General features: G+C 39.9%; 1 protein-coding gene across 1 annotated transcript in view; it reads right to left on the reverse strand.

Moving 5' to 3' along the window:
- Nucleotides 1-12,722, reverse strand: part of CDH23 (cadherin related 23) — a 782,513-nt gene that overhangs the window by 176,611 nt on the left and 593,180 nt on the right. Inside the window, exons 30-33 of the mRNA XM_018553073.1 lie at nucleotides 10,793-10,941; nucleotides 9,599-9,734; nucleotides 7,849-8,237; nucleotides 1,794-1,895 (exon numbers count right to left, since the gene is read on the reverse strand). Coding sequence (XP_018408575.1) covers nucleotides 1,794-1,895; nucleotides 7,849-8,237; nucleotides 9,599-9,734; nucleotides 10,793-10,941 — 776 coding nt within the window. The remainder of the gene's footprint in view (nucleotides 1-1,793; nucleotides 1,896-7,848; nucleotides 8,238-9,598; nucleotides 9,735-10,792; nucleotides 10,942-12,722) is intronic.

A 12,722-nucleotide genomic window follows, 5' to 3' on the forward strand; every position in this document is an offset into this window, starting at 1 on the left:
GCAGAACACCGGAGAGAAGCTGATGAAGCCGATCTCTGCTTCATCAGCTTCTTGGGGGTCCTTAGGTGACATCAGAGGTCTTGGAGACCCCTGATGTCTCCATAAAGAGGACCTGTTTGGTGAATTGGCTATTACATAGGGGATTCCTTTGTCCCCTATGTTATGGCAATAAAGTTAAGTCTAAAAAAAAAAGTTTAAAAAAGAATTACAGCATTAAAAAAAATAAAGAAGCTAAAAAAAATATTCACACATAATAATTAAACAAAATAACACAAAAAAATGTTTTAAAGTCCCCGCCCCCCCACATACACACGCAAACATGCGTCGGGTGCGCCTATGTACAAAAAGGACGATTGCGCCCATTATGCAGCACATGTTACATATCGCCGCGAACGTCGCAGTGAGAACAATAATTCTAGGGCCATCAATCACTGATGACACTAAACTGATGAGCGGTAAATACGTTGGCCAATTTTGGTTGCGGGAAGTTTTCTGCGATTTCGCGGGCGCGCGCAATTTTAAAGGTTGACATGTTTAGTGTCTATTTACCCGATGTGACCCCATCTTTTATATTATACCAAAAAATTGGGCTGAAAGTAAATGTTTCATAACATTTTATAGGGAAACATGTTTTTTTTTCAAAATTTAGGGTACTTTTTTTGTTATATAGTAAAAAATAAAAACCCCAGTGGTGATTAAATACCACTAAAAGAAAGCTCTATCTGTCCCCAAAAAATGGTATGAAATTCATTTCAGTGCAGTGTTGCATGACGGAATAAACATCAGTCAAATTACCGCAGCGCTGAATACTGAAAAATGGCCTGGCCAGGAAGGGGGTGAAACACCATGGCCTTTAAGTGGTTAATGGTTGTTATACAAGTTAGATTTATTAAGGCTTAAAGGGAGGTTATGTGTTGGGTCAAGATTAGGGGTCAGGGCACATAAGTGAATACACCGTAAAAGGACTGGATCAGGATCCTTTGATTTGTATTATGCCATCATCAGTGCAAGATAGTGTGCATTTCTACTAAGAAAGCTTAAAAGCTTAATACCTCACCGCGCTGACCAATGAGAAGAGCTTTCTGCTCAGATGACTGTGCTGACCAAAGAGTGCTCGCCATTTCCGAGTGAAATTCAAAATTCAGAGTGCAGGGTTGTGCTACATGGCATTATTGGGTGCGGATAGTACACCCGCACTGGCGGAGGGGAAGGAGTGTTCGGCCAAAGGTAAATATAGCAAGAGGGGGCCAGATTGGAGGAGGCAATTTCCCAAATTCACCTGGGAAAGTGAAATTAACAAAAACGATTTTTCCCCCGAAAAAGGGGATCCCACCACTGTTTCAAAATGTTTGACCTCATGGTCAAAAATGTTGAAACAGTGGTGGGATCCCCTTTTTCGGGAAAAAATCGTTTTTGTTAACAAATTAATAGGGACCCTCCATTATAAACAAATCAAAGCTTTATTGATAATTTATATATATTTCAAACCTTCCCACCCCGCAGTATATATTACATATGGAAAGTGAAATTACCCTTTAATGCTTACAGTATCACCACAAATAGAGCCCATGTACCTAAATCATATTCAGTGAATGGACTGAAAACATTTTAAGTATAATTTCTAAGCAGAATAGTTTTTTTCTAGGTTGTCTTCATAAATATTGTACAAAGCATAGAGATGATCTATAAACATGTATTACCATACTATACATCTGTAGCAAAACATTCATTTGAGTTTAATTGTGTTTTTGCATTGTTTAACAGTACATTTAGAATGAAACACTATAACTTACCAAAGTAGTCTCCAGCTTGGGGCCACCATCATCAGCAACTACTGTCAGGGAATAAAAATCTCCTTTCTCTCGATCTACCAAACCTTTCACTGTTATTGTACCCTGCAATGACATAATGATTAAACATATGAGATGGATATCTTGGTGTGGATCTTGTTTGTATTACTGGATTTTTATAAGAGTTAGCTATCATATGTAATAGCAACCTACACCTGTAAAGTTCTCAATTGGTTTTACAGGTGGTGAGTAGAGGCAGAGCCAGCTGTACCCGCCCCCTCCCCCGTCCGCTCCGCCAGTCAGCGCTGGCGGATCGTAGCGGGGAGGGGGGGATCCAGCCCCTCCCCTGTCGCGGCAGAGAGCTGTGACAGGATCGAGAGGTGAGCGAACGCCGGTATGTGTTCGCTCACTTCCCGATCTACTGAGCTGACCTGTGACAGTCTCATTGTCACAGGTCGGCTAGAACTATGAGGTGAGTGAAAAGCACTCACCTCATAGTTCTCCTTTAAGCATGCTTCTTGTCAGCACATGAGCTGTTTGGCAACTCACTATTGCAAGTCACTCCTCATTGGCTTACCTGTGTGTGTGTGTGTGTGTGTGTGTGTGTGTGTGTGTGTGTGTGTGTGTGCGTGTGTGTGTGTGTGTGTGTATAGGTCCCGGAGTCGTCTAATTCTTAAGTGTACCTGTACCCCTGTACTTTACGGTCTCTCAGGAAATCTTATACATACTCCAGGTGAGGCCGAACCAGTGATGTGTAAAGTGGCAAAATTATAGACTTGTCCCTGCAAAACATTCCCTTCTTGATGCAGGACAGGATTCTACTAGCTTTTATGCTATACAATTATGCTATAGGGACTTAAACCTAAAGAATGATGTTCAGTTTAACCTCACTGATACAGAGCAATTTAATAAAGGGCCAAAAATAGAATCCGTCCTAATCTTACTAAATTTGTTGTCAGTGGACAGGAAAAGGCAATTGCACAAATCAATGTATCACTAGCTGGTAAAGTAAGGTGCACATGGAAGGATTTTACACAGTACGAATAAATGTTTTTATTAGCGTGTACACATATTTACACAAGGGTGGCAATGTATCTCCAATGATCTGAGCGGCACCATCTGCAGCCATTTCATCACCCTTCCGCGTTGTTGTGTTCCTCAAACCATTCTTGAACCATTTTTACAGTGTGGCAAGGAGCACTATCCTGCTGAAAGAGGCCACTGCCATCAGAGAATACGGTTTCCATGAAGGGTGTACTTAGTCAGTAACAATGTTTAAGTAGGTAGTACATGTCAAAGTAACACACACACACCCGGCTATCCACATGACGTAAAAAAAAGTGATTCATCAGACCAGGCCACCTTCCTCCATTGCTCAGTGGTCCAGTTCTGATGCTCAAATACTAGGGATGCACAGATACTTTTTGAGTACCAGTGCAGATACTTGGCATTTTCATGAGAACTACCAGGGTTGCAGCGGTTGCAGCTGGGACCTGGCTCTGGCACTCCACCACTGTACTGAAATCATTAGTCTGTATTGTTTTAGAAAAACTGTCACATGACAATAAACAAAAATGTATCAGTACTCGTACTTGGAAGTACTCGGCAAGTACCAGTACTCGCAAAATTGGTATCTGTGCATGCCTTTATTTATATTTATAAAAACAAAATCATACATTAAAACAGAGATGTACAAATCCCAGGAGCTCCGTGTGCTCCTTACAAATGACAGCTGCCTCCTAATTTTTGAATTTTTCTCTAGTTTAGTCTTGGAGCTCAAAAGTATCGGTACATGTACTCGTACTTGTACCAAGTACTGTACTTGGTATCTGTGCAACCCTATCAAATACTAGACATGTGCACTGCCAAAAAATTAGTTTCGTTTCGTTTTAAATTCGGATTTGTGTTATTTCGTTTTTCGGGATTCGGGTGTGAAAGTCAATTCGGATTCGGAATTCGGATTCGGACGAAATTCGGTAGCGTTCGCACGAACGTTCGTTTCGTTTTCTGTTCTTATTCGTTTCTTATTTGTTTCGTTCGTTTGCAGCAAAAGTGACATTTGAGGGGGGAAAAATATTTTTCTCCTTCTCTAATGTCACTTTGCTCCAACGAACGAAACGAATAAGAAACGAATACGAACAGAAAACGAAACGAACGTTCGTGCGAACGCTACCGAATTTCGGAAATGGAAATTCGGATTCGTTTGCATTCGTTATGTCTGTAATTCGGAATTCGGATACATCCGAATGTCCGAATTTACGAAAATTCGTCCGAATTTCGATTCGGAACGAAACGAATCGCACATGTCTATCAAATACCCATTGCTGGCACTTTTGGGACTGGGCACAGGTCGGCATGGGCACCCTGACCGTCTGCAGCCCTATACGCAAGGAACTTCGTTTCACTGTGTGTTCAGACATCTTTCTATCTGAACCAGCATTAACTTTTTCAGCAATATGAGCTACAGTAGCTCTCCTATTGGTTCGGACTACACAGGCCAGCCTTCGCTCTCCACATGCATCAATAAGCGGTGACCTCCCATGACCCTGTAGTTGGTTCACCATTTTTTCCTTCCTAGTACCTTATTCGATAGGGCCTGACCACTGCAGACTGGGAATATCCCACAAGAGCTGCAGTTGTGGAGTTGCTTTGACCAGTGTTAATTTTGAGCGCAAATTTCAATTTAGTTTAAGCCATAGTCTTTTGACTAAAATGCCATTTAGTTTTAGTCATATTTTAGTAATCTGAATTGTTTTGTTTTAGTCTACTTTTAGTCGACTAAATATCATAAGATTTTAGTCAACTAAATCTACAATAGATTTAGTCGACTAAAATCGAGTGGGTTTAGTTAAAGAGGAATTTAAGAATTTCTCAAGAATTTCCAATTTTAGGATATACTCCTGGAGTAAACATCTGCTAACCTGTTATTACTTATGTTATTATGGTTTGAACATGCAATACAAACACAGATTTAACTGTTGTGATATACAGTATAACATGTCTTTATCTTAAAATTAGATTAAAACAAGTCTTATAATCAATGCATATCTAATTACTGGTCCTTTGTTGAAAATACTCTATATTATTGTTTGTTTATAACAACTTGCATATGACATCCTTCATTCTTTCAAGCAGAAGTGCAACTCTAAAATATTAAAACTAAAAACGATATTGGCTGTAATGCCATTGCACATATTACATATTAGCTGTCTATTCTCCCTAACATTTTAGTCTAGTTTTAGTTAGTCAATATATTTCCGTTATAGTTTTTGTAATTATAACTTAGTGTTAGTCTAGTTTTAGTTACAGAAAAAATGTTGTTGACAAAAACTATGACGAAAAGTATTAGTCGCCGAAATTAACAATGGCTTTGAGCCATCAAAATTTGGCTTTGTCAAAGTCACTCAAATCCTTATGCTTGCCCATTTTATGCAAATCATTACACTGCTTCAAACACATCAAAATGAGGGACAAAATGTTCACCTGCTGCCTAATATATCCCACCCACTTCCAGGTGCTATTGTAATGAGATAAACAATGTAATTCACTTTACCTCTCAGTGGTCATAATGTTATTGCTGATCGGTGTATAACACATAGCAAAGTCTAGAGAAGAACGTCTCTTCCTTTGATCATGGCAGAATAAATAATGATCAACTGAGCTTGTCCAGCACTTCTGTAAAAACCCTCCACATGATTTAGACATGACAGAAAAAGGAAGCACCTGCTTTCATTATATTTCTTTTTTAGCTTCATTTAGATGTCTACATCATTCAGACACAAGTCAGAATGGAAATGAATACAAAGGACACTGCTTCCCTACCCTGGCTTTTGTTTTCATCCTGGCATCACTTGAGAAGTAAACAGGGCAATCCAAATGAATAACATGGTGTTCTGGAAACAACCTATATGGAGCCTGGGAAATTACTAAGGATTCCCAACTCCACCCAAACATCCCAATAATTTTACTATTCAATTGAGTTCTATTACTATTATCATTCTGATTACTCAGCGTTAAGCTATAGACAAAAAAAAGAAAACAAAAAGACAAAAAAAAGAAAACAAAAAGACAAAAAAAAAAACCCCAGCTTTTTTTAAGTTCTCGATATAGAGGTAAAAGGCTAGAGCTTCTGTAAAGTTTTTACTGCCGTTTGTGTCCCCAACAGGGAGATTCACACTGAATGTGTGTTCTGGTGACCAGCCACCAGGACTGAAAGTGAGGCAAAATCCAACATTTTTAGTTACCACCCGAACAGCTATGGAAGGGAAATCATCCTTTAGGGATGATTGCTCTGGAAACAACTTTCATTTTGTAAATTAATATTTTCTATTACATTTTTACTTCTTTATTTTAAGTAGCCATTTAATACAGACACTATTCATGTTCAATATTTCATATCTACAAAAAAAGTATATAAAATGTTGTTTTTAAGTCCTGTACATAAAGACAAATATTGTTTTTAAAGCACTAAAACGCCCCCCTCCCCCCCATGCCAAAACACAGCAGTTTTATAAAAATGTTAGTTAATATAATTACCTTACCCCAGCTTCCATTCACAGCACCTAGATGTTGGTGACAACCCCATTCTACTGACAATATTCTGGGAAATAATGAGTATTCCAAATCTTGCGAGATGATGTTCCTGCCTTAGGGAATGCTGAGTAGCACAAATCTCATGAGAACATGAGCCTGCACTATACTAAAGCATCCTCTCACAAGTTTTGGGCTACTCAACATTCCCTGGGATGCTGATACAATTTCCTGCAGTATGGAAGCCACGGGTAAGGTAATTATATTTACTTTTTTCTCCAACGCTTTTTTAAACTAAAATTGCAATGTTTTAGCATGGGGTGGGGGAAGTGAATACTTTGTAATGCGCTTTGAGTTCTGTACATAATAAAACAAATACATATAACTTGTATTAAACACTGCCAGCAGTGTATTTGCTTATTTCTCACGTATTTGTTGTTTATACATGTTTCAGTAACTTGTAGCAAAACACAATAAAACTTCAGCTCTTATCAATCTACTGTATTATGAGAAACACACCATACACATGAAAAAAGTAAAAACTTAAACTTGTCTGTTTTGTAAAGGAAACAAAGTGTTCTTAGAATATGTAGTAAGCTATTTTTTTTTGTTTCGATAAAACAGTAATATGTTTTTTTGTTTCCATTGGCGAAAGTTATCTTCACTTTCTGACCTGGTGCAGGAATTATTGGGAACCCCACCATTAATAGTTGTCAGGCAGAAAAAATTTGTCAGCTGGAATTCCACCTTAAAGGAGAACTATGGGGTTAGGGCTTTTCCCCATAGTTCTCTGAAGGGTAACGAGAGGACACAAACTCAGTATACTGTGAGCTGCAGCTCGCGGTATACTGAGACGCTGCAGATGAAACGGATCCCAACAATTATGTCTGGATCCGCCCGGCTCGTGAGTGACAGCTGGCTCTGCCTATGTAGAGGCAGAGCCAGCTGTACCCGCCCCCTCCTCCGTCCGTTCCGCCAGTCATCGCTGGAGGATCGGACAGGGGAGGGGAGAATCCAGTCACTCCCCTGTCACGGCCCTCTGCAGTGACAGGATCTACTGAGCAGACCTGTGACAGTTTCATTGTCACAGGTCGGATCAGATTATGAGGCTGACTGAAAAGCACTCACCTCATAATTCTCCTTTAATGTATATATACATGTGTTGTTAAAATAAATTTCTTAGGCAAAATAGCCTGTAAACATGAAGATTCTGTCATTAACACTGGTCTGTGTACTTGCAGGGTGACTAGGGTAGAGGGAGCAGAAATGTATGAAACAGCTTAAAAATGTGCACAGGTGTGCTTTGTGTTTCTTCGTATAGAACTTTTTTATGACTGGGAACTGTGAGCTCATGTATCCATGGTAACAACAAAATCTGTAATGCAAATAATTGGACACTAAATAATAATAAAGTATGCCTACCTAAATGCACATAAAATCTACATTTTCAAAAACCCTAAAATCAATCCCCCCCACGCACACATACACACATTGCAGATCTAGCTATTATTCTAATGTGTATACTTACTGTGATTTTATCAATCTTGAAAAGGGCCAGAGCCTGGGCATTTGTGTTCTGGTCAAAGCGGTATGTTAGCTGGTTCAAGTTATCAATAGACCTCGCTTGTACCCTAAGGACTTCTGTGCCGGTAGCAATGTTTTCCAATATTACAGCTTCATAGGTGGTGCTGGAGAACTGAACAACTTCATCTGGTTCGTTCATCAGTGTGATATACACAGAGCAGAAACCGCGGTTGTATGGGGGAGCCTGGTCTGTGGCTGACACATTCATAATGTAGCTGATTTTGGTCTCATAATCCAGGTAATCGATTGTGGTTAGAAGACCAGTGCTTCCATCCATCTCAAACTTTCCATCTGAGCCTGACAGCAGACTGTAGACCACCACCCCACCATCACCTGCAAGATGATATAAAGCAATTTTTTTGTGTGACTCTTATTAGTTTCATAATGTTTAATTTACAATACATGATACACTTTAATTTTTCTGGTGTCGTTACTAAAAGAATTGAAAATGGTTGATTTAGGTTCCTGCAATAGGCACACTTCACTGTTTTTACTAAATAAGCCCATAGGCAAGATACAAGTCTTTCTCCACCTTACTCAGTCTATATATGCTTACATCCAAGGCAGTTACCTCTACAATGTATATACACAATGGTGTGAAAGAAACTTGCCCAGAGCACAGAGCTTAAAACCACTATGCTGTATATTAAAACAACAACTTAATGCCTGCACAGAGCCTTGAAGCTCCCAACTGTGTCTACTAGAGAATATTAAAATGTTTACCTGTTCCGTGTGAATTTTGTAGTAACAAGGTAATGTATCTATGTATTCATTCTGCAGCAAACAGAGGAAGCTTTTATACATATTAGAACTGATTTTTTTTTTACCCATACAAGTCAATGGAGTTGCAAAGGAAGCTTGAAGCAGGGTGATGCAGCTCAGGAGGAGGTCAAACGTGGATAGAAAGAGGTCAACCGCAGCGCAGACGCACCAGTTACTAAACTAAGAATGATCTCAGGTGCATCTTAAAGCTGAACTCTGGGTAACTGATAAAAGTACCCTTGCAGTGTGGCTCCCCCTGTACTGCAAGAGTTAAATGCTTTTTGCCTAGTGTACCAGGAAAAAAGGCGTTTTACTTACCTTAGCTCTTGCTGCTGCAGGCACTTCCTTCCATGCAAAAGGTCTCTTTTCTTTGGCGCTCTGACCGACAGTCACGGCTATGGTGTCAACACCTACAGTGCAGGACAAACAGTGCTGCATTGTGGAGATGCAATGTGCCCACCCACAACCCAGGGTATTGAAGTTAAGTTAGTGCTGGCTGCCGTGAGAATCAGAGTCATTTTTCCTAGTGCTCTAAATATAAACCGGCATTTAATGCTTGTAGTGTGGGGGGAGTCCCATTGCAAGGGTATTTTTTCAGTTCCCTGGAGTTCTGCTTTAACCTGCTGACAAATGCAAGAGAAATGAACCAGAGAGCAAGCTACATTTGCCCAGCAACACAAGCCCAAAGTCCGTTGACACATACCCGTAGATTATACCCATGTCAACGAGCAAAATGTGAACATTCTAGTGGAGCCAAATGGTTTTTACATAGGAAGAACAATTGAGGCACCGATTATTCTTTACAAAATGCACCGTTTTAATGCCCTGCTCTACAGTATTTCCACAAAGTTGGAGTTACATTTTAAATTTGCATTTGCTGTAGAGGAAAATTCATGAATCCAGTAGAAACTCTGTGTTATGCGCTCCATTACCTGTGTCTTTGTCAGTAGCTCTGACCACTGTAACTGAAGTCCCAATCCCAACAGTTTCACGTAGGCCCAATCGGCTATACTGCTGTTGTGTGAAAGCTGGAGCTTCATCATTAACATCGTCAACATACACAATCACCTGATAAGTACAAAACATAAAATTAATTATTCTATTGTTAACAATAGGTTACTGAACTGTGCTAACAAAAATACATTATAAGGTAACCCGTGGACATACTGTAAGCTGATTTGGCAATTAATGTCACATTGGGAAACAATCTAATGTCTCCACACATACTCCCTGGCCAACTTATCCCAGGTGCAAAAAAACTGGTCATCCAAAATACATTTTCTTGAACGACGGCTAACGTTACCAGGAAAAGGTTACCACTGCCCAACTCCCTCTCCTCTTCTCCTCACATCAGGTCATATAACAGATTTGTAGACCTTTAAGGTGCCCATACACTGTACAATTCTCGTACGAGAATCGCGGGAAATCCCGCGATCGTACGAGAATCGTACAGTGCATGGAAGGCGTGCGACCGTTTCTACTGTACGGTCGCACGTCTTCCATCGAACAAGCAGGCTAGAAAACCCGCCGGGAATCGTACGATTCTCGGCGAGTGAGTGGCCTGCTCGTTCGACAACTGACGAACGGGCCGGTGTGCGCATGCGCACACTGCCCGTTTGCCATCCTCGCAAGCCCGCCCCTCATTGCAGTCATCGCAAGTACGATCTGCCTGTCCAAGATGGGCAGATCGTACGTTTTTTTAAGTACTTTACAACCATCGCAAGACTAAGGTCTTGCGAAGGTTGTAAAGTGTATGGCCACCTTTAGAAAGACAGTCTGCAGACAGTCAGGGAACAAACAATGTATGACCATGTAATCTCCTTGAGAGCTGGAGTTTTCTCAAGTAACTCCACATTGCAAGAAGAGAAAAGAGGTAAGTGAACAGCAATGGAGTGCAAAATGTGCAGGTTTAAGTGACCACTGTGAACACAAATGATGACATGGAGTGACCACTGCTTGTCACAGAGTTAGGAATTGGGCATGTCCCAATAGATAGGTACAGGTGATAGTCCATATCCATAAATTTACACCATGTTTACTTTTAAGTTCTTGCCAGGATATTTACCTGGCTCTTAGAATTAAGAAAATGTTTTCAGGCCTGTGTACATGTATATCACTTATCTTACCCTCACAGAACTTCTCATAGGGCCTTGATCACTGTTATATGCCTCCATTACTAACACATGAGAGGAGCTGGTCTCTCTGTCCAGAGCCTTGGTGCCTCGCACAAGTAGTCCTGTGCTAACATCAATTCGAAAATTATTCTTGTCATTGCCTACAAAAGAAAAAAAAAAAAAAGAATACATGACACATGGGGTCAAGCATTATAGGATTACCCATCCTACAACCCAGAGTATTAGGTTACGCACACTTAGTATGTTTTTATATATATAAGCGCCACATAGCAAGGCGTCTAGTAGTTGTTCAGAGGCTTACAACCAACAGCAAATGAGCATCTCCATACATGATTGCCTGCAATGGTTAGCTGTGTCTACAGTTCACACTGCGATGCTTCTGAAGTTGTGTGCCAGCATACTACAACCTGTATACATACTGCCAATGTAGTTCTGACTGACAGAACATAGTATAAAATCACTAGAAAAACACAGATAATTGTGTATTAGTAATATCTGCCTACTTTAAGAACATCTACTAAAAAAAATAATAAAATAGTCTTTATTTATCCATTCCAAATTCAGAAATTACAAGTAATTTTTTACTTCAGTTACTGCAATCCCTTTATACTATGCAATTAACTTAATGCTGAGGTGGCACATGCTAGCTGAAAGTAAAAACATGTTTGCAATGGGAGGACTTCATCTGTAAGCCTCTCAGAGGAAGGGGCTGGTAATTGGGTAGGCTTACCCAAGAGGAAGACGGTATGGGGGGGAGTGGAACAGACAAGAAAATAAAAGTGTAGCACTATTGGATTGTGTACATCATAAGATTTTGTGGTTTTATTGCATACATTGGGTGCTTAAGTATATAGCATTTGTGGCCACTTTGTGCAATTCATCTGTGTAGAAACATTGCACTGACTAATTCACAGGAGCGATAACCTCTCATTATCAATGTAAACATCCCAACCATACTATATATCCAGGGATATTTTAATCTTTGTTACCATAAAGTTATACAATTCTGCTTCTAGTATCACTTGCTTCTCTCTGGTAAGAGCTATCAGGTTGTATGAGGTCTCTGTTTAGGAAAGCTAAAAATAGGGGAATATGTGGAGGAGGTAAGATACAGATCCATAAGATAAAGTATAGCTTTCTGAGGCATGGAGTATTTTTTGAAAAATACCACTTTCACACCTATATGTTATTTATGTTTGTGAAGTGAAGATTGTATAAGGAAATTCGCTTAATTTAAATAAGGTTTGCATATAACTACTTAGTGATTTGACCATAGGGGCCCATTGACACCAAGTCAATATGGTAAAATTAGCATTTTAACATAATGCATTGCTCTCAATGCATCACAATTCATTTTGAATGAATGTACACAATGCTTTGCAACACACTTGCATTGCAGCGCACCACAACACCAAGATGTAAGCTCTAGTTCTAGTGTGCTGTGCAAAAAAAAATGCTGCAAGTGAGGTTTGAGTGTGTTGTGGAGCTTTGGCAGCCCATTCATGTACCACATGTTAAATGTGCAGGTAATATTCCAACACATGGCACTAATGTTGTTAATTTTTAAAACACTACCAGTAAAACAGAACTCACACTTAGGCAGTTTATTTAGCTTTTTAGTTGCAGCTGTCACCAAACAACAGGAAGTGCCTCAACGAGAGCCTTTATGGCAGGGTCACCAGCTATTAGTTTAATAAAAGCTACAGATTTAAAATGATTGAAAATGCCTTCTGAAATTACATTAAGGCTAAAATCCAGGCACAATAATCCCCCTGTAAATTGTATACTGCCTTTTAAAAAACCCCACCTGCCATTTTTAGTATTGTCACCTTTGGGTATATTTGCAGGTGGAAGTCCGGTTCTCTCTCTCCTCACCGTTCGGCCATCTTGAAGTGACAGCATTCCCCCCCCCCCGGGCCTC

This window comes from Nanorana parkeri, unplaced genomic scaffold (assembly GCF_000935625.1).
Source record: "Nanorana parkeri isolate BGI_ZX_2015 unplaced genomic scaffold, ASM93562v1 scaffold108, whole genome shotgun sequence".
Taxonomy (NCBI): domain Eukaryota; kingdom Metazoa; phylum Chordata; class Amphibia; order Anura; family Dicroglossidae; genus Nanorana; species Nanorana parkeri.